The following is a 27,352-nucleotide window of genomic DNA, read 5'->3' as shown; positions in this document are numbered from 1 at the left end:
TTTCTTACAGTGTACAGCCAAAATGGTGGGGATTTGCTTCACATCTCCTCCCAAAATAGAAGAACAAACACAGCTTATTACTATGAAAAGGTTTTCAAACCAAATTTTAAAGCAAAAAAAGAATCAGGGGTCGGTGCACTGATGGTCAGCTTAGAACTGACCAATAAGATGTCCCGATTTGTGATTTTTGGTTAGATTCCTTTCCAAAAAAAGGACACCTGCAAACACATCAGTCTGGCATAGAAAGCCTCCTGACCAACCGCTGCACTGTGTCGTTCTGAGGCTGTGCAGTGAAAAACAGGAAAGACCAGCAGCAGGTGGTGAGGATGGCAGCACACAGTTGGAGACCATCGCACTGAGTGACTACAATAGACGCTGAGCAGTGCTGTATGAATGAAGAACCCTAACAGATATCATTTGTTTCTCCTGTTTCCCTCTGGAACTAAAATCAGCTTTTTCAAAACGCCAACAAGCAGACAAACATTTTTTTCTTCTTCAAACAAATAACATTTTCTTAAATGCAGGTTATTTCTTTAAACATCCATGAGATGGGAATAAAGCATACATGCATTTCAAAATGAAGTGGCATTTCCCTTTATTTGTTCATATTTGTCCTTATTTAAAACAGAAGATTTGCCACATGATGACTCATTGCAATTACAAGTCTTTATTGTGGTAAAAGAAACTAGCCTCACAGTGTCTAACTAATACACCAGAACATCAGACAAACTTTCATCTGTAAGATATGTGTGCTTATTTTGTAAAATAACATCAGTACAAGATAATCCAAGATCCTACATCATTTTTGCTCGTTTTCCTCGCTGGATCTCTGAGAGGACAGATATGTAGCCAGGGGGGAGATGAAGTCAGCATGAACGCATGATTATCAGAGTGTTTCTGTCCATCAAACACACCCCAACGACCCAATTTATAGCCCAAAGATTTTCATGGCCACTGTGCCTAACAACGCTGTAAATTCCGGGAATCACTTGGCTGGAGAATATTGCCTTGTCCACACAGTGGCTGAGCAGAATGTCCACAGGAACTGTTGCACCTTCTGGTCATCGTTTTGTCCATTTTGTAGCCCTTGGAAACTCAGGAAGTACTGGTAAACAAACTGTCTGAAGATCCCTGATCAGGTCTCGCTCTTAAAGTTCGGTATGCGGGCAAATAAAGGGAACCGGCTCAAAAGGAAAGAACTGTCCACCGTTTGTCACAGTTAATAAACTCTCACTTACAGTACATACCCTGAATGCCTGAAACAAAACTGAAGCTTTTTAGATCTCTCACCAGATCAATTTAAAGGAAAACTCACTGGATCTTTGTATATTTTATATGAAGAAGGCCATGCTTTCAGAGATTACACAGTAAGAATGTCTACTCTACTTCAAGGTGTATGGTTTTATGGGTAATATTAACTCAGAAGCTAATATTACTGATGAATGAGTAATAAAAAGACAAAGAATGATGACCAGGACATGTTGCAAAGGGATCTTTAATGATTTCTTTGGACAATGAGATGCACATGTCCATTGTTGATGTAATACAAATAAGAGAATAAGAAAATTGACAACTTGGTGTTGTGTCAGCATTCCCAGTTCAACTTCATTTCTCACTTGATGACAACTAAAAATTTTAAAATGGAGCAGAACAAGATGTCTGGAGTGCCGTGCAAGGACTGACCAGTAGGGGGAGAGCCAGCTCTTAAAATAAAACCACAAAAATTACTTAAAACAAACACGACAACATTGAGTCAACCTACACTTGTGCATGAGTTTCAGCTATGCCCAGCTCCACTGAAATACCCTTGGCACTTGTGTTTCCCTTTGAGGAAACATGGATAATATTCCAGCTCCACAGTGGAAGTGTCACGAGTTTACAGAGACGAGGCATTGCTGGTCTGCAGTGAGCACAAAGCAAACAAACTGTGCTGGGGACGTGTGCACACTCCGGCAGCTCAAATCATTAGATTAAATAATCACTTTAAATAAAGGCCTCGCCAAAAAGAGGCTGAAATGTTGATGATCGCTGCCATCTTGGCACAACACAGGAAGTCCCACGCAGCACCTTTAATTATAATCACAGAGTCAAGACATGTTTCGGTTGACCTCATTTTGGACAAAACTCAAAGAAATTGTCACATGACACTTAAACTGACGGAAATAAAAATGTACCACAGCTCTTCATTCTTAAGGAAAAAAAAAGGAACAAAAAAAAAAGGGGGTGGGAGTGCAAGCTGCTAGAAAGAGAAGTGGTGAAAACAAGCGATTGTAGCTGTCAAACTGAACCTGGAGCAGAACCCAGCGCTCTTTACAGAGGATCACTGAGTCAGTCTCGACTAAGGAGGGAAATTTGGCAAATAGCTCTGAGCATTTGGCCAATTCATCTGAGTTAGCAAAATAAATATCCCATCAATAGTGGTTTTTACTGTTGAGAGATCAACCTGAGATTTTACTCTTTTCAAGGAAAGTCAGTTTGTGGAGAAAAAAAAGAAAAGAAAAAGCTCTACAGGAAATGGGGATTACGTGATTTTAGGTCTGGGTACCTACTGCACTGCTTGCTCTAAAAGTATTCTGATTATTGCTATGCTGTTCTGCTTCATGGTCTTTCCATTAGCGAGCACACCCCCACCCTCTCACACGTGGTCTGGTTGAACGGGAATGCCATTATCAAAGTGGTGAATGTCTTGGTCCCCTACATCACACCAGGATGCGGTGAATGATTGAAGAAAAACAAAAGCAGTGAAGAAACTTGATCTGATGGTGAATGGAAAGTGCAGTGATCAAGTCGACATGAGCTCTAGATGCGCACGCTTCATACATTCCTCTGACGCTCACTGGCTGGCCAGTCATTCCGCACATGCCTCACCAGAAAACAAAGTGATGTTAAGACTTTAAACAATAGCTATTCACAGACACAGACTGTGTGAGTGTGTGTTTGTGAAACGAGGAGGGGAAGAAAGAGAGAGAGAGAGAGAGAGAGAGAAAGGTGGAGTGAATGATTGCATCAAGTGCTAATATATCATGACAGTAAATGTACTCGATCTATAAAAAACTACCTTGGTACTGAACACTGACCTCTTTCTAACAAATAATCTGGTATACAACATTTACAAAATGAACATTGTAATAGTGTGATATTTAGAATATATATATAGATATATATATATATATATATGCTACTGCCTTCCTCTGGTTCTCTTGCATTTTAAACCTCTGAGTACATTAACGCCATCTTATAACTCTTACACAGTAAAGCGTACAGACCACAGCCGACGAGTGGCAGCCTATTAGAAAGAGAGAACAGGAAGACTCTGTGGACAGTGAGTACACCTGCATGTGTGTCCTGAGTGTGTGTGGATGGTAGCTCAGTTCGTAAACCAGGCAGCCGCGACTCGCCGGTAGACTCGACTCAGCAGTGACGGGGGGGTGGGTGGGGGGTGGGGGGTTTCAGAGAGTAAACTTCTGGGATACCATGAATCTTCAGCTCACAAGGTACAGGATGTCCTTATCCAAGACAATGCACAATTAAGACGGTCTCAAAATACTTTACTAGATAATAATAATATCAATAATAACAATAATAATAGTATTAAACATCTGTTGTTTCAGTCCCACAGCAGCAGAGTGGAGATCTGCAGTATTTTGAATGATTTCAGTGCCTCGTGATTCCCATGTGCCTCCTGTCATCAGCTGTGCTGCTATGAGGGATCGACCTCTGTGCATCCGTTGTAGGTTTTCGTATGTTCGTCTCAGATCTGTGTGTTTGTGTCAATGAATGTCTGAAGTGAGTCATGATTTCTACTCGATGGTCGGTGCTGGTTTGCTCTCAGAGGCGGGTCTGGGCCTCGGGGACGTAGATTTCGATGCTGTCAGCGCTTTCCGTGGCGGAGTTCTGTCGTACTGACGCCGCGCGCTTTGCTGCCATCAGCCGTTTCCTGGCTTCTTGCCGCTGCTTGTCCACAGCCGAGTCCACGCTTCTATCCTTCCCTGTCGACAGCTTCGGCTTTGACGGCTTCTTTGGCACAGATGATGGAAGCTGCTTGTTTTCATCCTGAGGGAGTCGAGGCAGAGGAGAGGTTATACAGAGTCCCATGAGATGAAGACTATCAATAACAGGCTACTTATCTGCAGTTTGACACGCTAAATGTAGGTAAACATAAAGAAACGCAAACCTGGGGTGTGAAGGTTAAATGATACCTCAATGCCAGCAAATGTTTTATATCATAACTGTGCTTTCCAGCTGACACACAAATTTGTCTTCGATATAAAAAAATCAAAGTAAACAAACCTGTACTTATAAACACCCAAAGTAATTTCAGTTCTTACTTCAAATTTATAGGAATTGAAAATATTAGACTATTGAGAATGTTTAATATTTCTATAATGTGTGTCTCACACAATGGATTTGTGCATTTTTCTAGAGTAAAGCTGTAAAAAGATCCAACAATGTTGTAGTACCATTTAATGTATGATGAGCTGCAAGACTTATGATGAAGCAATGATAATATCCAGACTAATTACAATTATAAAAAAGTCAAACTGTCTCCTCATTCTGGTTGAACTTGCAGGTTGTGCGTCAATCGTCACCTTTTTGACCGTCTTCTCGGGAAGCTGCCAGTTGTTGGCCTTCAGTTGATAAAGCTCGTCAAACTTCATGCTGATGTCTTCTATCGAGAGCTGCAGCAGATCCCAGAACCCTGCGAGGTCCTGTGCCGTTGGTCGAGGGTTGGCATTTATATTCTAGACAAAGGAAAAATCACAGCGATGAACAGCTTTAGACAAATCAGTTGTTCACATCCCTCTTTACACACACTCCCTTCTCGTGACACCAATCATCTTTCAGAGATTATTAAATTTCCCCAATAATAGAGTTGTTAAAGAGGATGTTTGACAAAAAGAACATTGAGGAAATTGAGTCAAAAAAGGACACGGGAACATCCATCAGGGTGAAAATGTTTCCTGCACACTGAAAGAAAATTAGGGTGTACAATACAAGCAAGACTGATTTATGCAGCATGTAAACATTTAAAGGACACGAATATCTGAACATCCATTTCTCCTGAAGTGACTGGTAAAGCCATGTCAAGATTTGTGGGAAACTTAGTGACACTTCAAACCAACATTAACGGACACAAAAAGCCCTTCACACAAAACTGAAGCACAGCTGCAACATAGTAACTAATATGCAACATATTGCTTTTCAGATTATAAAAAATAATAGAAACCAGAAATTTACATATAAAAGGCACATGACCTTTTATTTAGCCGTCAAACATTAAATCAGATTAAACTTTTCCTGTTTTTGGCCGATGTCTTGAGATGATGCCTCAGTATTTCCACATTATGTTCCTTCCTCATGACGCCATCTATTTTGCGAAGTGCACCAGTCCCTCCTGCAGCAAAACAAGCTCACAACATGACGCTGTCACCCCCACATTTCACACTTGGGGTGGTGTTATCAGGCTTGCAAGCTTCCTCTCCTTTTCCTCTAAATGTAATGATGGCCATTATGGCCAAAAAGTTCAATTTTAATTTCGCCAGACCACAGGACATGTCTCCAGAAGTGACGGTCCTTGTCCCGGGTTGCATTTGCAAACTGTAATCTGGCTTTGTTATGTTTTTTGGGGTAATGGCTTCTTCCCGGGAGAGCGACCTTTCAGCCCATGTCGCTGCAGCACTTGTTTCTCTGTTGATAATGACCACTCTTATCAGCTTCAGCCAGCATATTCACAAGGCCTTTTGCTTTTTGTTCTTGGGCTGATATACATTTTGGACCATTGTGAAACCTGTTCGAAAACTGTTTTAGCACAAATGTGAGTGGTTGGTAGTGGTTGGAGGGTCCGATGGCACGGATTGGCAGCCTGGCTTCTGTAAGTCTACCTGTGGCTGCATACATAGCTCACCACCACCGAGTGTTGGGTGAATGAATAATGCAACTGTAAAGTGACTTTCAGTGTCCATAAAAGTGCTACATAAAACCAATGCGTCGTTATTGTTATAATCAGGCTTCCAAAGACATGGCGTCATCATCTGGGCTTTCCCAAATTGTTTTGCATAGCAGTCTTAGTGTATATAAACTTCTGGTTTCGACTGTATATATATTGTTTTCACAGAATGGAGTGGAGCCTGAGGCTTATCCATCTGTAGCATACATATTTTGCGCAACCCCACAGTAAAATGATTTGCCCACCCCGCGGGTCTCCACAGGATGTTTTGAGGTCACTCACCAGGTTCTCATTGCAGAGTCCTCTGAACTGCTCAAACTTCTGGGAGATGAGGAGCTGCGCGCTGCCAACAGCACTGCGGATCGTCCCCAACACTACAAGAGCAAGGAGAAGTCAACAGAAGCAACACGGAGGATTAGACAGACAAGTTGAAAAAGGCTGTATGTAGCATTTATTCTTATCAAGTGATAGAATGTTTGCGAAAAATAACCTCCATCTGTTGACAGTGAATCATTTCCTTATATGTCATTTGTTAATTCTATCTTCCAGAAAATATTTGTATCATTTTGGGCTTTTTCCTGCCTAATACTGGCATGTAAATCGAAACATATAATGCAGATCCACTGAAAAAAGCCACAGTGACAATCTGAAGTAGCCTTTACTGCTCCTCTGCTTCATACTCATTCATATTTCAGGCGCTGCAGAGATTGATCTGCTTAAAAGCCCAAAAAGGTATTCTGGGAGATGAAGAAGTGAAATGAGTCTGCAGTGGCTCTATTACGAGCTAAAACAAAGCCTACTCCCTCTCTAACGAGCTGCTGTACTGAGAGGCAGTAATGAATGTGTCATGCTTCTTCTTGTTGTCCGTCGTCAGCAGGGATGAGATCTGACCCAGTCCCCTGTCTGTGAACTTCACCAACAGTCACATCACTTAATTCTTCATGGCACTGACTGGACAGACGTTCAATGCCCCCCCCCCCCCCCCAGCATTGTGGCTCTTAGGTTATTATGAAGCACCTTGCCATGTCTGAAGGAGGAAGATACTGTCCAGATCCGCTCCTTTTATCTTGGAACCATTTACATCTAAATGAACCATCTGTTCCAACAGTGAGACCTCTTCACCTTTAGTTGCACAAGAGACCTTGGGCAAATTGGAGGATTATTGACGTTTAAAAAAAATCCTCACTGAAGATTCTCTGAAAGCCATTTACATCATATAGATTAGCACATCTGAATCCAAATGTTTAAACTATAAGAAATATCCGTCTTTTCAAACTATAAGCATATTTGCTTGCACATGCATGCAAGTTTGATGTGAAGGAAGCTGCTGCTGCAGCATTGCTCTTTACGTCAGTGAGTAATTTGCATAGCTCTGATGAGGCCGATCGGTACAGGTGATAAAAGGAGATCACAGTCTGGTTTGCATGTTGCCTGAGCAAATCAAGATGGTTTGCAAATAACTTATTATCTTCCCGGCAGGGCAGGTTGAAGGGTAAATTAAAGTTTTCTACATCTCAACTCATTTTGGGCTCCAGCACACATGCCTCAAGTAAAAAGCATCTAAATGTTTGAAGCGCCATTGTATACAAATGTGTTACTCACCCTCTTCCGAGAGCTTGTTGTCTTTGGTCTCCTGCTCCATCTGTTGACACCAGCCCTCCATACGGCCCGTCTCCGCCTGCAGAAGCTTCAGGAACCAGTTGCCATCTCTGAGGCATGCTAGTGTGCTGGGTTGAACGGCATCGCCTTGGGCGCTGCAGTTGCCGGACTCGAGGCTGGGATCTGGCGGCGGCAGCGAAGACGGATCTAGAGCCGGGTCCAGAGTCTCTGGGGGCGAGTTGGGTATCCTGGATGGGGCTGAGGTGTGTTTCAGAGGCTGCTGTTCCATGGCTTTGTCCTGTCCGTTTGGCGCAGTGGCATTCACTGTCTGACTGTTGGTGCAGTTGGCTGTGTTGTTTTCTGTGGGCGCGGCATCCTGTGGCTCCTGAGGCTCAGTCTCTGTGTTTTGTCTGGAGGCCATGCTGCTGTCCCGGCTGAGACTGCAGAGAGGTGCATAAACATCAGCAGCTAATAAATGATGGATCGAAAACATTCCACTGTAACAACGTGAGGTCAGCAGATTTAACTGACAGGACTTTGAGACAGCTGATTGTTTATCATCCGTTGTAAACAACCATGACCTCAAACATCAGGAACTCGACAGATCAGGTATACGCATGAAAGCCTAATGAAAATCAGAGATAATGAGTATGAGAAAAAGAAGCAAGCTCTCAAACAAAAGGGATTAAGGGAAATTACAGTGCCCTGCAAACATTTAAATGGCCAGCTTCTTTCTATGTTCAGCTCACTACAGTCAAAACAACAGTAAATGGACATCAATCAGAACAGGGTGCTGCTGTGCTGCTGCCAGGCTGACTGCTGAATGACCTCAAACACTCACTGCTTCACCGACTACAGATGCTCCAGCAACACAGATGAAATAATGACACGGGAGGAAACAACGGTTGTGGAGGAAAAAGCAAAGGAAACACAGTTCAGACACACAATGCCTGACAGTGACTAAAAATCTATACCACTTAACATTTCTGCCTTCTTACAATAAAGTATACAAGTGACAAAATGTGTGGCAGAATATTTCCAAACCTGACAGGAACTCATTCACAGCAGGACGCTGTCACTACATAAACAGTGGGACTTGTCAACTTGCACTGCTGTTTCAATTTCCCACAGCAGGACTTCTGTCACTGCCAAACCTGCCTACCGAAGCCCATCTCTCAACCCTTCACATTAAATTAATAGCCTGCAACACTACCACAATCCCATCACCTGATAAATCATGTAATTCATTCAAACTGAAAGGTGCAATGAGCAAAAGTCTACTTTAAAAATAATTAAAAACGTTCCCATTTGTCACCCTGCATGGAAGGAGCATTCCCTTAAAACAACTATCTTCTCTATCAAACATGTCTTGGTCAAGCTTTTTTCCCTTTTAAACTGAGAGGTACGGATCGGAATAGCTTTGGTGGGCATCGCGAGCTCGTCACTACTTCAGGTTCCAGAGCCAATCGTGAGTTCCCAACAGTCGCCAAACAAGCAACGCAGCATTCTGTATTTTATGTCTACACTGATTGCTGCGCGCTGCCTGTGGGTTGCAGCTGGTCAAGTGCCGCGCTTAACCATGTGACACAGCGTTACTGCACCTTTTAAGAACAATTGTAAACCTGAAATATTTTGCTGCATACTATGTAGCAACATTGACCTAAGTTACAAGTTAAGGAGATTAGGAGTGTTCGGAAAATGTGGAGGATTAGGAAACAGTAGGGAGGAAACTAACAATTATTTTGTTGTCGACTAATCTATTTTTGATTAGTCACAAGTATCTTCTTTATTTCTAAGCACCTATTCTCTGTGGTACATGATGATAACAGCATCACCAGGGCTGTCAGTGTTTAGGGTGTTTGTGCATGTCTGTAGTGCTACTATTGAATGAGAATTGGGCTTCAGAGAGTTTGTTCGTTTCGCCGGTTTATTTTCAGTGAAATTTTCTCAAACTTTGGAAACCGTGTTGGAGTTCACAAGCCTCTTGCTCTCTTATTTAACAGAAAGTTTGCGATGTCACCCCACATTGCGTCCTCCACAGTGGTTACGTATCTCTTGTGGCAGGTTGCTTTGTGAACGCAGTGCACCGTGGTGAGAGTAAAATGCAGAAAAGCATCCATTGGCTTGACAGCTAGAATGGGGGCTAGAATCTTCTTCTGTTTCCCTGCGGAACGTAAACAGACAGCTATACTGCCCCCCGCACTTCCTGCAGTGTACTGCAGTGACAGATAAACACCAAGCGCCCGGTGTGGGACTTTTATCATACAGCAATTTACAACACGAAGCATCGACACAGATTTCTGCGTCAAAGCAATCGATTACATCGACTAATCATTGAAGCCCTCCTGTAGAGCAGAAAAATCAAGGCAGTTTCAGTAATCTATAATTTCCCATTTAATGCTTTAAAACTACACCATATGGGCATGCTCCTACAGATTTTCTTTTGAATGCATACTTACGGCCTGCCGTTCTCTACTTGAACTCCAATTGACTGAAACTTCAGAGGCGCAGTCAGACGTAAAGGTTCTTCTCTTGGGATTGGCACAACACAATCCACCTGCAAATACCCAAAACAGAAAACCATGAGCAAACTATTATCTGAACCATGAAGCCTTTTCACCGGCGAAAGAACTTGCCTGGATTCCAATAGAGGACAATTTCCTCTTGGGTGCAGTTGGGGGTTGCTCTACGGTGATGGCAATACTCAGGGTATCATTTTGGGACTGAGTCGACGTGGAAGTGGTGGTAGTAACAGTGGTGATGGGAGGGTGTTCTCGGGGGGCTGGAACAGGAGGTACAGAGGCCGCAGAAGGTGCAGGGGTGGCAGCGGGGACAGGGGCTGGTGTAGGCTGGGTCCCCTTAGCCAGGCTGCTTGTGCGTATGCTACAGAGGCTGTCGGACGAGTTGCTACGTCCCGATTGGCTGTTTGCTTCGCTGCCACGGTCCTGCTGGTCAAGGTAAGTGTCTTGAGCCGACTCGGTGCTGCTCTGCAACGTCACGGAGATGAGGGGCTTGGAGGTGGTGCGGGGCGGGACTGGAGGAGGAGCCTTCCTATTGCTGACTGCTGAAAGAAAGCAACACAGGAGGAAAAAAAGAGAGAGAGAGAGAGAGCTGAGAAACCCACTGTCATTTTCTCAACTAATTTAAACTGTGACCTGAGCCAGCTGGTAACCATCGAGTGCAAGATCATAAAACAATCACATGACATTTGAAAAACAAACCTGTACTTTGGCCTCACTGCTGCCTCGACTAAACTGTACTATATCTTTCCCTATGCAGCGTTGTGTTTCTAGTGGCTGTATCCTATTGACGTCAGTGTGTCTCTGGGGATCCTCCTTCACACGCCACACCTTCATGGGCCTGGTGCTCTGGGGACTGTCAGACAGGACAACTACGCCTTCCCTGCTAACAACCCTTTCCCAGGTTCACGAACAAAAAAACCAAAGCAAACTCCTCCTCTGGTGCTTTGTGTTTTAACCACATATGAATAATTAATAGTCAACAGAGAAGTCAAACAAAAACATTTGCGCTCTTTTTTTTTTAACCCATTTGCTGTTGCGTGACATGTTTCAGTTCGTGATATGAATAGATGAAAAGGCATACGAAGCAGGAAAACTCTCCTGATGTATCAGCCAGTCCCTTCAGTGCTTTTCCATGCTGCAACACCAAATAATCCGTTGAGAAAGTTTAACTTCTCTCCCACACTCACTTTGTTCTCAGACACTTAAACACCCACAATTGTTTGGCCACATAATTTGCTCATTTTATTTAGCCAATTACGGATGTTCAGCCCAGATAATAAGCTTAATTTATGTACAGAGTGCCTTTCATACTTCATCCAGATACGTCCTGGCTTTGAGGCATTTGTGCCAGCTTCAACTGAATGCATTTTGGCTGCACCCTCAAGGCTTTTTCAGGGCTCTCTAGAAAAGACCTGTCGGCAGTGGGATTTCAACCAACTTGTGCTTGCCAGCTTTTAAAAATTGATTTCTTTTTTTTTTTTTTTAATGAAGTGGTAAGGTAGTGCATCAGGTTAGGTATTGACTCATGACTGTGAGGAACCTGGGTGAGAGTCCCAGATGCAGTAGAAAGGGCATCTGGCACAAGAACTAGCCAACTCCATAGTGCAAGTTTGAAGGACTTGCTGAGGAAAGCAACCAAATGGAGATAATTACCAAATGGTGTAGAACTGGCATTTTAAATGGTTTTTAAAAGTTCATTTTAATTCTCCAACATAATATGCTCCATAAACATTTCTTTTATGTTATAACCATTAGAAAATGCATCACACCTCTGTGATTTCCTTAGGAATAAGCCGGCAGGCGTAGCTGGTAAAGTCATTAAGACTAGGTGTCTTTATTAATTTTTTACAAAATGTCTACATTTGTCAATCTCACATGATTTCATATTGTGTAAAATTAAAGAATAATTAATTCAATTGGTCCTGAAAGTATCACAAAGATTATATCATGCTACTCTCAAAGGGAACATGTAGAAGTTGGTCTTGAGAACATTTTTAGACATAAAATGAAACCGACTTAAATCAGTGTCTATTCACACAAACAACTTAACATTAAACATAAAATCACTCATTTTGTACTAAAACAAATCTATCAAGGCAAAACTATTTTCATAGCTCACAAAAGGGATTGAAACCCTGAAACTCACAAATAGATTCACAAATTCCCTCAACAGAAACTGAACTGAGGCCCAAAAGTGGATTACCACTGAGCAAAGAATCTGAGTCAGAGAGAAGGAATGGGCTCGGTGCCTCTTTTTTTGTCATCAGTCAAACTGCAGCGATGTGGTAGATGATAGGAAGTGAACTCCTGTGTAACAGGATAAAAAACTATGAAAAAGCATGGGAGAAACTGAGGGGGAGAGATACTGTTTAAAATGCTTTTGGACAAGCATCACGACCAGATAACGGACAAAGCACCCAGTCGTGAATCCTTCAGACCAATTACAGAATTTACTCGCATATAACGGGTGAAACTTTTTCTTAAAAAAATTAAGCCGAGTAATTCAAGGAGCACCACTTTGGGTCAATCATGAAAATGTGGTGTTCACTCTCTCCAAGCATGGCTTCAACCTAAATAGCAACCTAACACCCTGTAATTCTGTGGGAGCAGCTCCTCCATCATCAGCCAGTGACTCACAGCAAACCAGTAAAGCCGTCATTAAATCCCACCAACATACACAAACATGGCTGTGGAATTCGCTCTATGCAGTTCATGTGCTGCTCAAGTAGCACCAGTCTGCAGTGACAGTGTCTCCTCAGGAAATGCAAAAAAAAGAGAGCATTTATTCCCCAAGAATGTGACACTTCATGTCATGGATGCATGACATTCCTTAAGTTATTTAATGTGCCCAATTATGTGCGGCCAACACATGCCTTCATCGCATTTGTGTCCACAAGGCTGCACTCTGTCTCTCATACACAGCTGAGCTTATGCCAACTATCTGTCAGTGACGAGCCACACATGTGCTATTCTTATTCAGCCTTACAACGGGAGGATTTATGCAACAACAGCAAATAGGTTAGTGGCACTTATAGTGTTTACAAACAGGCAGTCATAGTAAAGTGGGCTAATTGCAGATTATTCACACCCTGAACAATCCTTTTCCTTGTGATTTTGCATTACGTGTTGAGACGGCTGTCTTATAACAGCCCATCCACGAGCAAAATGGTAGGAGGTGATTATGAGGCGGATGTACTTCCCAGACTCTTGAGCTCTGAATCAGGGCCAGCTGACAGCTGGCTGAGCTTTCACATTTCAAAACTCTAAATGACACCCTTGATTCACTTATCAAAAATCATTTTCTAAAATCAAACTTTGACCAATAAATATGTCGACAAACAGTATCTAAACTGATGTCTGGGAGGAATTTGATGCATAGAGCCATCTAAAATGACTGTGGAAGAGTAGAAAGACAACTGTAGGGTGCACACTAAAAGAAAAAAACAACTGGGCCCTCTGACGTTCCGGCATCCAGTGTTTGCCTGTTTTTATTAACAGAAAGTAGTTGATGGCACAACATGAACATCATTGCAATTAGGATGATATCACAAGCTTGGAGTGGTTGTTTGGGCAACTAACAAAAAGGTCAAAACACTCAACCTGTTTGGCTCCTGTTTTGGGTTTTATCCAAATCCAGGGTAAAAATCACACTCTTAAACTTCTGAATTTCTATTATGTGGGGAAATTCAGTTGAAGAAATTGGCAGTTATTAAACAATACAAAACAGGGGAAGTTTCAGATTTTGGTTATAATTTTTGGCTTGTTAATCCAAACAAGCTATTCAACCCTGCTTACATCTGTGTTGCTGGATACACTACAACCAAGTGGTTAAAGTGAAAAGAGTTTCTGAATCTGTCATATGAAGGACCAAGAAGAGGAGAGGAGACGACAGGAGAAAAGGAGATTGGGGCAATCCATTTTTTTAATTACCATGTTTTATGGTGAACTCCTTTGGCAAATAGTGGGGGGAAAAAGGAAAGTTAGGTTAACAGAGGAAAGCAATTGAGGGGACCTACTGCCAAGTTGACACGTTACGTAGACAGCAGCTGTCTGCAAATCACTTATTTGAGGGGGCTGAATCCTCTGTTACTCAAAAAACAATTAAGATCACTTCCAGTGTTGTCAACACCACTGTGATCGTCACATGATAACTCAACTGCTTTCACTATGAACACTATGTAGTCTCTTCCCTATAATATGCTCTAGCTCCATCAGCAAGTCTGTCTGAGAGCTATCAGATGACTACTAATGGGTCCTCCACACCAGGCTAAAACATCAGACGGCATGACTTAGTATTTACAGTGCAGAGTACTGCTGCTATTGTAATCGTTTGTTTTGTAAAATAAGACCCTTTTTAATTTTTTGGGAATTTCTGCTGTTTAGAGTTGAAGTTTGGGATTTCAGTGTTTATTACAGTTGAACTCATTGTGCAGGGATTCTTGCTTACAGTTCAGTGTGCTAATTAGGCTTCACAGTGAACTTCTTTGAGTGAAAAGTCTGGTTCCTCATTGGTCTCAACTGAACCACCAAGTGGAAAATATAAAAAGCAAAGTACACACAAAGCTGTATTAACAGTATCGTGGCTTAGTGTGGAAGATCCTTTTGTATAACTGTGGATTAGAGCCAAGGGTAATATAATGAAAAGAGGTGGGAGCAGAAGCTCTGCCCATGAATAACCAGTCTTACTGTGAGATAGTACAGCAGGCTGGCAGACTGTGGGAGTTACAAACTCTGAGATTAAACCAGGGCAGAGCTGTGGCCAAACATGGTTTCAGCCACATTCATCACACAGAGGGGAGCTTTTCAGCAAAAAAAAAAAAAAAGACATCTATTTGACTTAACTCACATAGAGTTGCAGAAGTTGTCTTTTCATTTTGGCTTAAGGGAACAAAAAAATCAAAGTTAAAACTTATATAAAGAATCAAAACTGCAAATTAAAATATGTATATATGCATTTTGACAAAGAAAAAAACATGATTTGCCTTCAGAACATTTGTATAACAGACAAAGGGCTAATCTGAGAATATCCACTGCCAGAGAGTTTGTGCATGCTTATGCTCTGTATTGTCTAATATCTTTAAGACCTCCTGCGGGTTTTCGTCTGACCTGTTGGAGTGGGGAAGCAGTCTGGGTTACAACTTAATCAGCTAATGTAAAGACATTAAGGAGGTGTCCCACAGGTCAAACCTGTCACAATTAAAACTCTTTTGTAAGATTGAAGCAATCTGATTTTCAGTATTTTTTTTATTTTATGGAAGGAAGTGATTTTCTGTTTTTAGAAATAAAGCCGGTAAATTTTCAAAAGCAAATTCAGCAAATAAAATGCACATTATCCTTGGACTAAAGTGTCTTTCAGTTATTGGTTTAAAACTTATTTTTCCTGAACTGGAAAAACCTAATTCCATCTTAGAAAGAATGCTTCCGCCTACAGTGAAGAAGTTCCTAATGATAAGGTACAATATTCATGAATAAAATTAGTTTTATCATACTGTGTGCCTCACAGTGAAACGCCAATGTTTTTGCCATTCAGTGAAACGATTACCTCATCAATGAGTGTGAGCGGAAGAGAGTGCAACACTGAAGGATGACTCACAGTCTATCCAAGGCAACACACAGACACACCACATCTCCAGTAATTCACTTCTGACAACAGTGAACACGCCTTGTAGCTACAATAAAGCTTCAAAGACGGAACATTTGATTACACTCAGTAGCTTGTTTAAAGAACTTGGCAATGTCACACTTTACAAATAACTTAACACTGCCCCAGATATTACACTCATAAGTAGCCGTTAAACTTCAAAGAATATGTAGTTAATGTTACTTTGAGAGCTCACCTAAGATGTTTCTGCCCTTTTGAGTACATATCTTACTGTCAGGTGGCCTCTCTCTAAAAGCAAAGTGAAGTGTCCAAACTGCTGAACTGCAAAGCACTCGCAGTACAGGAAGAGCATCAATTATTGATTCTGTCCCAAGGACTTAACACATGGTATCTTGCTCCTGAATAAAAATGGCACATAAAACTGTGGGCTACAGTGCAGACATTAAAGTTCAAGAGGTTTCAGAACATATTGAAAAACACCAGAGTGTTTCTTTACATTTAATGAACAGCTGTATGGATTAAGATCAAAATCAGTGACAGCACTGTAAGAAAAAAAAAATTCAACCTAAGGATTTTGACAGTTTGCATAATGATGCAATTTAACTTGTTTGACAAGTTTATTGGAAAAACCAATACAAATACTCTCAACTTGTCACAAATTGAAGAGATAGTAATGGATATAATCACTCTGGAGCAGTGATTACAACAGTTTTGTAAGAAGAATCACATCTTTATCTTTAACCTGCTCAAGTCAAAGTCTACTGACTTCTTGCACAAAGCAGTACAGCTGTATTACGTGAAAACATCTGATCTGATCAAAGGAGTTGAATAACATCTTTCGGACAAGGGGTCAGGTCAGAGCTTTTGTTTCGGTGGATTAACAGGTTTAGTTCAGTGTGATTCATAGTTCCTATCATGCCTTACAACACTATCAGCGTCACATGTTGAATCAAAAAGAAAATCCTCATTACTTCATCTGGCAGCTCACACGTACACGTATATTCCACACCATTTTAGACACTTTCAACATAAACCTTGGTATTATATGTCTTCTGAATGAATGGCCCGAGTCAGTGAATGGCGATTAAAACGCCTCAAAATGAATATATTTGGAGCAGTGAGTTTCTTTTTCCCCTGAATGTATGAGGCAATATCAGCTATGTGCTATGACAGATGGACAGGGAGGCTAAACTGCATCGAAGTGTCCATACCCGGCTGTCGACGCCTCAACGTCGGTTAGCATCTGCTGCTAACAACCAGTCCAGCGCTCAGCGCGGCGTGCTGCCACACCGGGTATTTAACGCTAGGCAACGTTAGCCCGGGGCGTAATGCAGCTGATACGGGAGAGGCAACAAAAGAGGAGGCTTTCTGCCCCATTACCGCCTCTGTAACGACAGCCGCCACTGAGCTGCCTGCCCTGCCTCGCCTCTCCTGGCTGCCACAGACGGCTCGCATCACGGTTTCATCCCCCTTTCTTCATCCACGTTAGCTAGCTGGTTTAACCCACCACCACACCGTTAACGTTAGCTCGCGCTAGCTGGTCGTTGTGCTAGCGTATCGACAGCAACGAACAGTCCGCACCTTACCGAGGAAAAAAGAAGAAAACCTTACTGTGTGGGGGGTGAGCTGATCATCCAGATTTTCATTCTCATTCATGAAAGGCAGATAGTATGAAGACGGACTACGGTACAGAGTCCTGTCGTAAGATATGCCGCGACGCGGTGAAGAAAAGATTTGTAGTACACGCCCTTGACGACGAGGATTGGAGTCCACGTTGTCTTCGTCACGGATTTCTGGTCGCTGATTGGACGGCTGTGGGCCTCGAGCTCATCGAACACTGCGCTGATTGGCTCGCGCGTCGGCATTGACGTTGTTTGTGAACGCGTTCATCAGGTGCGCTTCATTAGCCTCTGACGCCGCGGGAACAGACTGAGGTCTAGACATGAAAAAAACCACCACATATGCAGCTATTGTTGCCCAAACAATGGGGAAATATGGGAATGTTGAACCAAGTATGTGGGTCACACAAAAAACATAATAATAATAATAATAATAATAATAATAATAATAATATAACAATTAGTTAAAAAATGAAAGTCCAAATGTTATTTTCAATTTTTTAATTTAAATGAAGTCTTTGCATGGTTAAGTAAGGGTTATTGCACAGACTTTGTGCCTGAAGGATAACAACACTTCAAAGCAACACAGCACAGCCATAAAGAGACACAGAATGACCATAAAAGCACCTGGGAGGGACATGAACAGTCTGAACATGCAGAAGACATACATTTAAAGGTCATAAAGCTATTACAAAAACGACACAAAACTACCATGAAATGACAACAGTTTTTAAAAGACTCAAAAATAGAGACTGAAAGGCACACAAAAAAAAGCTCAGGCTTTCATTAAAAACACAAACAGCCATGAAAAGACACAAAGTGACCAAGACACATTTAAATGCACATTTTATCATTTTAGGGGAGAGTGGGGGACATTTACATGGCTGTATAGGGATTTGTTTGACAATTAAGGTCACACTACAGAAATAATAACGTAGGAAAAGTCTTCACAAGATAACACAACAAAAGTCAGACATGAAGAAAAAACATTTTGTTGACTGAATCAAAAGTGTGAATCAATAATCCTCACAAATGCAGATTCTTTTAAATATCAGCATAAATATAAGCCTATTTCAAATAGAATTTTAAAGCATTTAGACTGAGCATTTAGACTGATGTCAGGTAAATTGGATGCTATTCTAACAATTTCACAGAAAAAGAGTCTTGTTTGGATAGCCTCCAGTTTTGATTTTCAGCTCTGGAACAATAAATTACAGGGTTTATCTGTGTGGGAAGGTTGATTTCCCTGGAAGAAAATACTAGTACTGTATAGTCATATCCATAAAATATATAAATAGTTAAAAGTGAAGTTATTTACAAAAGAGTATGCTCTTCAACATTTTTGTTATTGTGAAAATTTATGCAGTCATTATTACACAGAATCCCCTTAAGACAAGCATTTCAACAAAGGCAGATTGTGATATGAATTATTTGTACAGTTTATCTCATGAATACAAAATATACACCCAAAATATTATGTTAGCCGAATGAGGTCAAACTCTGATGCTATACTTGTCACGATGCCTATGATTTATGAGAAAAGTCATATTGTATTTCTCCTGCATTCATTTATTCATACATTCAGAGGAAAGTTGCTCACGATGCAATATTCAGTCAGTTCCTGTCAGAATATTTTTTGTGAGCGTGCACTGTTAAAGCCAGGGTTGGAGCAACTTGTAAACAGAAAGCCCTTATTCAGACTAAAACTTTTTTTCCGAAACACACTCTCTCTCACACACACACACACAGTAAAACAATAGACAGTTAACTACACCTATGCAATGAGAAGCATATACCTACTATAAAATACTGATTGTGATGTTCATCACTTTCAAATAAGTTCATGAATTGTATTTTTCTTTAAATTTTCTTAAAATCACTAGTGTGTATAAGTTGTGTTTCAATAAATTACACAGTGTAATCACAGGGGGAGCTACCAGTATTTTTTCTGCATCCATCATTTAGTATGTCTCTACAGAGCTGTGAAAGAGCTGCAGAGCTGTAAACAGTGATGTGTTTCAGGTTTGCTCCTTTTTATATATTCTGATGGGACAGGGGTATAAACTACCAAACTGTAACTATCAAAGTATGAAAGTGACTTCATGGTCAAGTAACCTATGGCAGAAGACATGTAGGAATGATTAAGCAACATATTATTTTCAGGACTTTCACCCAAGAGGCTGGTGTAAAACATCAATCTCTGTTAACAATGCGTTCAGAATTGGTATAATGGCAGAAAGTAAGTAATGTATGTAACAACCGATCGCGTAATCAGTTCAGTCATTCTAAATGTCATAAATCAAATAACCTAATAACAAGCTAATAATCTAATAAAATGGTTAATCTTTTACATAAACGATTGAGATTAAGTGTTGCAGAGGACACATCCACAATGACGATACCTATTTTTGCTTAACACACTGCACAAGCTCAGCAAAAAAAACCCAAAACATTTTATTTCCAAGAAAATCTCTATTCATACATTATTACATTATTGGCTGCAGCTATCAGGAAAATGGATCAAATATCTTACTACACTGTTGTCAAGTTATTAAGCTATGCGCTTGATTACACTGAAAAAGGCCAAAATTATTACATTATTGGCAGGATGTTAGTCGTTATTACATTTTTGGCGATATTCAGTTGTTTGAACTCTGCGACCATCCCACAAAATTCCCTAAAATCCTGCACATTAGCCCTTTGTATTGCGTTCATTTTGCTGGCATAAAGAAGTGCAAATACAAAAAGTGTGTGGGTGGTATTTGATGTCAGGTATTTCCTTCCATTTAAATCTTTTTTACACAACTGAAACGGTCTCCCCCTCACTGGTACTCACTGGTGTTGGAGCTGAAGCCGTAGCCTGCAGCGGTGGGTGGTGGTGAGTCTGAGTCCACAGAAGCTGTGTCTTCGTCCTGGGAGCAGCCCGCCTGTATGGCCCGCAGGTAGCTGTGGCTGCGCGAGCGGAAGCATGTAGGAGCAGGCAAATCCAGAGCCTCCACAGCCTGCGATTCCCCCTCACAGTATGCCACGGTGTGCCCACAGCCCTGCCCGCATACCTGAAAGAAAGCATGCACACGCACACTCACAGGCTGAGGGCAGAGGGTGGACCAAAAACTACGCACTCAACACTCGGGAGCAGAAAAAGTGGTTCAATAGTTTGTTTCTGTATGAGGAAAAAAAAAGTCAATGACAAGTGAATGTCATGTATTGAAGAGCCAACTGAAGCAAAATTATGCACCATGAGTAAATAAAAGCATCAAAAGGGAAAGTGCTGATTCTGCAATAGAATGACTTCAGAGTATGTTAATAAAACTGGGTTATAGTGTTTAAAGCAATGATTTGTGCGATAGATATTTTGTAGGCTAAGACTAGTTATCAAACTCTGTCCTGTTTTGGACAAATAAAGTAATAAATAGAGTATTTTTTCTAATACTCTACAAGAAAGGGGTGATTTTTTTCAATCTATGGCGTAGTGACAATATGAAAATAAGCCATGCAGCGTTATGTGAAATGCCCAGAATAGCTTTTCTATCATTGCTGCATGAAAGTATGCTGTTGCCTTCTGGTGGGAATAAATGTTGTCATCGGGCGTTGCCTGGAGTGTTTGATCAAGCAACATAAAAAGCAAGGATATGAGCAGTAGTAGATATTTTTATGTTTGGCAATTTAGCAGCAAGTATACGACAGCATCATGTGGTGGGTGGAACATTACCATAAAAAAATAGGGTGAGCAAAGTGCTGTACTTAAGTACCAGGACATTTTTTAGTTTGATCAAATGTATCTTCCTCCTTAAAGTATTTCATTCATCATTTGATTTAAGTCAAATATGTGTGAATATGGTTCTAATTCTTTCTGGAAAGTATTTCACCATCGAATGTTGATGGTTTGTAAGTAAGCCTCCCGGTCTTGTCCTGCTCCTGATTAAGATGTACAGCACCCTCCCTCAGGTTTATACCGAAGCACATTTCTACTTTGACATTCTGCAACTGCTCTCAAACATTTTTCTATTCCTCTACCTCAATCCCAAGAGGTTTATTCATCTGTGTGTCTGCAGTCTCAGAGCCACACATTTAAATATTCTCTCCCAGTACCTTTGAAATGGCAGAGCTTATGCTGATGTTTTTTTTTATATATATATTATTCAAAAGCACAACTCCCTAAAATAATACAGTTTATCTCAAATGCTATTTTGGTTTTGCGGATGATTCAAGAAAAAAAAATTCAGTCAGTTTAAAAAAAAAAAAATCAATAGATATAAATAGTTGCACCCTAATGTCAGTGTATTGTGCACACTCAGTGAGAAATAATGCTTTTAGACAAATCCCGCAGTACTGTTTACCTCCATGAGATTATCATGTTCAATATTTATCACTGTTTTAAAGAGATTTGCTTTACATGTTGCAGGTTGTTGTGTCTACATTTCAGCTGCATTATAATTTCCTAACAATTTCTTATTAATAAAGAGAGTCAATAAATGAGCACTTTTAGTATGATACAACAGAGCTAATTCTCTCAACACAGCTCCAGCTACACACATCCAACCATCCATCCGTCTTTCATACTGGAAACACTAATGATCAAATAGTCATCTTATTTAAATTGTGGGAGGAAACTGGAGTACATGTAGAAAACCCTTTGAGTGCATCAAAGCTGCAAACTCTACATTGAAATCCTGGAAAAAAAAGCTGGTAAACAGAGTTCTAACCAGTCCACTACCATGTTCCCCCTTCATAAATACAGTTAAGATAGAAAACATTTGTCAAACGCTCCCCAGTTAGGCCAGATAACGGACATACCTGAGTGCCTGAGACTCTGCCCAGTGTACCGATGCAATGGCTGAAATCACTGATCCTGTGGCGCGGAGCGGCCTCCAAAGGGCTCATCAGGCAGTCCAGGTTATCAAGACTCCGATTAGTGGACAGCTCCTTCAGCGACGGCAGAGAGCTGCAGGAATGAGCAGAACAATCATTTTCTCAAAAGTCAGGGAACGGAAAGCGTGAGGCCTGTTTCTCATGGGTTGTATCTACAGCTAACGCAAAAGCATACTCTGAAAAGTTCTCCTGAGTTTTTATTTGGAAGAAAGAAATGTTGCTCAGGATTGTGGAGAGTGATGTGTTAGGGTGTTAAATTGCAGCACAGAGGAAATGATTTATAATCAAAGCTTCTGAACAAGAATTTTAAAAATTTGTGTTTTGAGAAATGTTAGAAATTCATTTCCTCTGTCCTGGCTTGTCAATTTGGCTGCTTGCGTTAGTGAAAATGTGTGTGTACTAAGCGACAGGGTGTGCTTTGTCGGAGTGATTTCCATGGAACATTTGCATGTTATGAAATTGGGGCTTGAGGGACTGGCACGCCACTCAAAGTGCAAGGTAAGAGATGGAAGTGGGGAGCAGAACGGAGGATTGCTGGAAGGGTTAGACAAAAAAAAAAAAAAGAGAAAAGGTGGCGGGTAAGAGTGGTGAGGCTTGCTGGGGGGTGGAGGGAAGGGCCACACTGCCTGCCTATGGTTGACACTGACCTCAGATGCTGCATAGAGCATGCACTCTGCAGAGGAGACCACAGATAATCCTCCCGCATGAGAGCGTAGCAACGAGGCCTGTCCGTGAGGATGGAGGGGTAAAACACATGGCAATATTTCACCTCTGCTTTTCCAGCAAATAACAATCATTCCATATCCCGACTCCAACAGCTGCATATCTGCTTCTTCTCACAGCTTTTATGAGTTTGTTTGACTTGGCGCTGCATGTCTGGACTATTATTAGCAGGATGCTGCCACCTGCTGACTGCATCGAGGGATATAAGAGAGATGTCACTCCGAAGTCATTTTATCAGACACCCATTGGTGTTTGTTTATGCGTCAATGAATGACAAAAACTCAACTACAACAAGACAATGAGTGTGACATTCAAGGCTCTAATCCTCATGTGACGGGTTTAAGGCTGCGGCACTCACTTGCGTGGAGGTGGTGGTGGTTGCTGCTCGCTCAGAGAATGCTGGGTCGCCTTCAGGTAGCTCTGGCGACGAGCCGCGGATTTCGGGGAAGGTTTGGGGCTTCCCTCTGAGTCCTCACTGTCTTCTAGGTCTCCCATAGCTTTTACATAGCTGCCACTGCGCATCCTTCGACAAGGGATCTCAGTTCCTCTGGCCCGTCCGCGACCCAAAGTGCCTGCCCAGTCCCCGAGGGGGACCTGGATTAAACACACAGTGCATGGAAGACCTTTAAAACTTTTAATGTTATAAATGCTGTAGTTGTGCACCACGCTGATAGTGCTTCTCTCTGGGTTTTAGTCAGATTTTGATCATATGTAGGCAATTATACTCAAACTATTTAAGCCTACAATAAATTTCCAAATATTTGTGGAAGCTCTGGAGATATTGTCATCAGCACTGGGGAAAGTCATTAAAACATTAAAAAAATCTTGATTTAAATTCATCAATGAGTAAACGTAAGAAACCAAAAAGCCCAAAAATATATTTGGCTCAATGCAAGCTGACAGCTGTAAAAGAATGTGCACAAAGTACAAACCCATGTACTTTACATGACGTTTGTTACCACACCTATATACAGTATTATTCACACAAAAGATAATAATTTTTTTTTTTAAACATTTCACTCATTGAATACGTACATTCATGGCATTGAGTTTGTGTGTAATTTGTCAAAGTAGCACAGCACATAAAACTGGTAGACAATAGAAAATAATGTTATTCACATGAATGTTGTGAAAATTGAGAAAAAATTATAAATGTGACTCGGTGTAAAGCTTCAGGATAAAGCATACATAAGTGGTAAAAATAAGAATGGTTGTGTTAACAAAAAACTGATTTCAAGTGTTAAAAACATGATCAATGGTGGAAATCTACTTTACAGAACTTATATAAAAAATAACATGCAAACTTACAAAGAATGATGATGGAGATGAATACTCACTGGCCCTCCTACCTGTAGGAACTGCTGTGCCAGGTCTTGATGGCACGACTTTGACTTAAGCAGGGTCCTGTTGACGGTCGCAGAGCCCTTTTGCAGCACTTGCCTGGCCTGGCTGAGTGTGAGAGTGGACCAGGAGCCTCTCTTCACCACAGAATCGTCCTTGCTTCCCCGGGTGGGTCCCGCCTCTTCCTTGCTTACTACCTGCGTCGCTTGGCATGCCAGGAACTTGAGGTCACTGCTGCTTTTCGAGGTCTTGAGAGTATGTGCAGAAATGGTGTTGTAGCCCTGTGGGATATGTCTGGGAGCAGCCTGGCTGTCTGACACCGCTCTGCCGAGAGTCATCATGCTCAGAGGATTGCGGTAACCTACAGCGATAGTGCCAGCTTTGGTAGTGTCAGTGTCCAGGGCGTCGTCGGAGCTCCAGAGGCCTAGTGTATTAGGTCTAGGTCTCTGCTTGGGCCCCTCAGTTTTCGCCCTGTCTTTGCTCTTGCTCCTGCGGCTCGGTCTACCGCCGTCCTCACTGCCTCCAGTCGTTCCACTGCCTCCTCCAGAAGAACGCCCGTTCAGGCTACCTTTGATTGCGGAGTTTTCCAGGGACTGCGACTTGGCAAACAGCTTCTGGACAGAGTGCATTAGGTGGCGTATGCGTCCTGGGCTCTCACTGCGCTGCTTCGACATACGTCCTCTGTGGAACTGCAGCGTGCTGAAGCCGTCCCGCTGCAGGGGCAGATGCCTCTCCAGCTGGTCTAAAAGGTTGGAGGGTAGTCGATTCATCTTGGCGGCCGCTGCAGAGGAAATGGTGGCTGATCCACTGGTGATCATCGGAGCACCCGTCAGGCCCAGACCCAAGCCCATGCCCATCGACAAGGAGGTGGATAATGTACCCGCCCTGCTGCCCTGGCCAACGCCGCCGCCACCAGCCATACAGCCCTGGGAGCAGTCCGCCTGCTCAGTCTGGGAGGTGAAATGTAGACGCGGGAAGGTGCTGCTGTTGGACATCTGGCTGAAAGGCAGCAGGCAGTCCGGGGTCAGGGCCGTGGGGCTGGTGGGCTGACACTGGTGGAGGTGGGGGTCCAGGGTGCCATAGTGGTTTATAGTGGGGCTCAACAGAAAGGCGCTGTGAGGGTCAGAGTTCAAGGGACACAGAGCCTTCTGAGGGCACCCCGGAGGTTCGCACGAGTCGGACAAGTGGCGACTGCGGTTGGCTCCTAACCCTTTCATGGTGGCTGTGGGATCGTCCTTAAATCATGCCTCCAATCAGTGCAGGGCTAGTAACCTGCCATCCTGCAATGGAAAAGATGAGAGGCATTCAGAACACGGCCTTTTTATATATTTAAATACACAACTGAAGGACATGTAGGTTGATAGTCGGCTAGAATCTCACATTGGATAATAAACAAACACGTGAACAACAGTAAAAACCCAAATATCGACACATCCTGCACTCAGCTCAGCACCTTATTATTCACCTTGGTCAACAAATTGTTGTTGTATACAGTCAGCCGCACACTGAAACATTCTATTCTATCATCTACATAAAATTATTCTGAAAATATGCCATATATTAAAAAAATACTTGATATGTATTGCTTTTATATATTTTCCATCTATATTTAAGTTCATTACACACTATGTGTTTTCAAGTTTTCTTTAGGTATTTAATGTTTTGTATCAGTTTTTGGTTAACCTGTTTGTAAAATGTAACCTTGTAAAATAGAGGTAAAACACCTTTTTAAAAAGTTACACTATTATTTATTTTACAGACTAGAACAATTACTTGAGCCTTTGGAAAATTTGACAAATAAATTCTTGAATCTGCAACAATCTGTTTAATTCCAACATTCGACAGATCATTGGAAATACAGAATCTCCAAAAAGACATGCAGTAATTCCAACATTCGACAGATCATTGGAAATACAGAATCTCCAAAAAGACATGCAGTGCAGTATTGGAAGGTTCACAGTTGCAGTTTGTACTGGTTGAAAAAAAGATTTGAATATGAGAAAGGAATAAAAGTGAACATAAAATTAAAATTTGCATATATTCTCAGCAGGATTTTTAATGTTGTCTTTGATTAACCAGTTTTGAACCCATGTTTAACAGCCAATTCTGTGAGGAATGTTTACTAAAATTGCCCAATTGTTTGTCTCTTTATGGAGATTATAGTTAATAGTGCATAACAATAAAACAGCCGTTTGAGTACAGCATCAAGCCTCAGATGAGAATCTCTGCACATCTATGCTTCAAGCTAATGAACGTGTTCCAGTTGGAGTATATTTAGAAGTGTTTCTCCCCATGTGCCCTTGGATTTTCAGAGTTGTAATTGAGCAAAAAAAGGCATCACAGACAGACTCTGCTGTGTGGTGCATTTCAAAGAGGCGGCATCACAAAACAAGAGCAGAGAGAATGTGGAGAACAGAGCCGTGGTCCTCTGGAGAAGGTTTTCACACACTGTGAACGGCTTAACAAGACAAAACCACCAGGTGGCGCACCAGCAGCAAGACCACAAAGAACAGTGGCCTGAGGGAGAAAAAACACACACACACATTTTTGCACTTTGTGGGAACTTTGCATTGACTTGACATTATCTCTTGCAGATTTACTCTAAATTCAGCCTGACTACTAGTTGCGTAACTATACCATGACTTTAACCATAGCATGACCCTTAGATACACAGTCATCTAAAACATTTTTTTTTCTTTTGTTGACCTCCTTTTTTGTCTCCAGTGACACTGCTCCACATGGGTTAGTGTGCAATCAAGTTGAAGTCCTACCAGTAATCAGGTTTAGATCTTCACCAACACACACACATGCATGCTGCTAAAAAAAAAAAAAAAAAAAAACTGCTCTGAGTTGCATAACCCAATTTTAACTACAGCCTAACCATAGAACACATATTCACCTGAGAATTTGAATCATTATATTAATTTATTATTAATTATATTTTATTTCCCATATATGTCCATCTATTCAAGGGTGCAAACGACTGCAATGAGATTTATTAACAACAGCTACAGAGCATAAAAAATGTAAATTGTCCCATGTTGTAATAATAAATAGTTTAACCACTGTGTTATTTCAACCACTGTCCTGAACACTGGCACTGAATATATAGGAGCACTGAAGCTAT

At 41.6% G+C, this 27,352-nt stretch overlaps 1 protein-coding gene across 3 annotated transcripts; it reads right to left on the bottom strand.

Moving 5' to 3' along the window:
• Positions 1 to 648: 648 nt before the first annotated feature.
• Positions 649 to 25,464, bottom strand: dlgap4a (discs, large (Drosophila) homolog-associated protein 4a). 3 transcript variants are annotated; one of them, XM_030117862.1, is made up of 11 exons: positions 24,222 to 25,464; positions 23,243 to 23,478; positions 22,809 to 22,886; positions 22,087 to 22,234; positions 20,126 to 20,345; positions 10,183 to 10,607; positions 10,006 to 10,103; positions 7,550 to 7,986; positions 6,230 to 6,321; positions 4,590 to 4,742; positions 649 to 4,053 (listed from the first exon to the last, which is right to left on the bottom strand). In XM_030117862.1, exons 1-11 carry the CDS (start codon positions 25,440 to 25,442, stop codon positions 3,829 to 3,831), a joined length of 3,333 nt encoding a protein of 1,110 aa, XP_029973722.1. In that variant the 5' UTR covers positions 25,443 to 25,464; the 3' UTR covers positions 649 to 3,828. The 3 variants fall into 3 exon arrangements, with proteins under 3 accessions (XP_029973722.1, XP_029973723.1, XP_029973724.1); XM_030117863.1 differs by having other exon boundaries at positions 24,234 to 25,464; XM_030117864.1 differs by lacking the exon at positions 22,809 to 22,886.
• Between the last annotated feature and the right edge of the window lie 1,888 nt (positions 25,465 to 27,352).

The sequence above is a fragment of the Salarias fasciatus genome, chromosome 20, assembly GCF_902148845.1.
Source record: "Salarias fasciatus chromosome 20, fSalaFa1.1, whole genome shotgun sequence".
In the NCBI taxonomy this organism is placed as follows: Eukaryota; Metazoa; Chordata; class Actinopteri; order Blenniiformes; family Blenniidae; genus Salarias; species Salarias fasciatus.
This window is presented reverse-complemented; position numbering and strand designations above follow the sequence as displayed.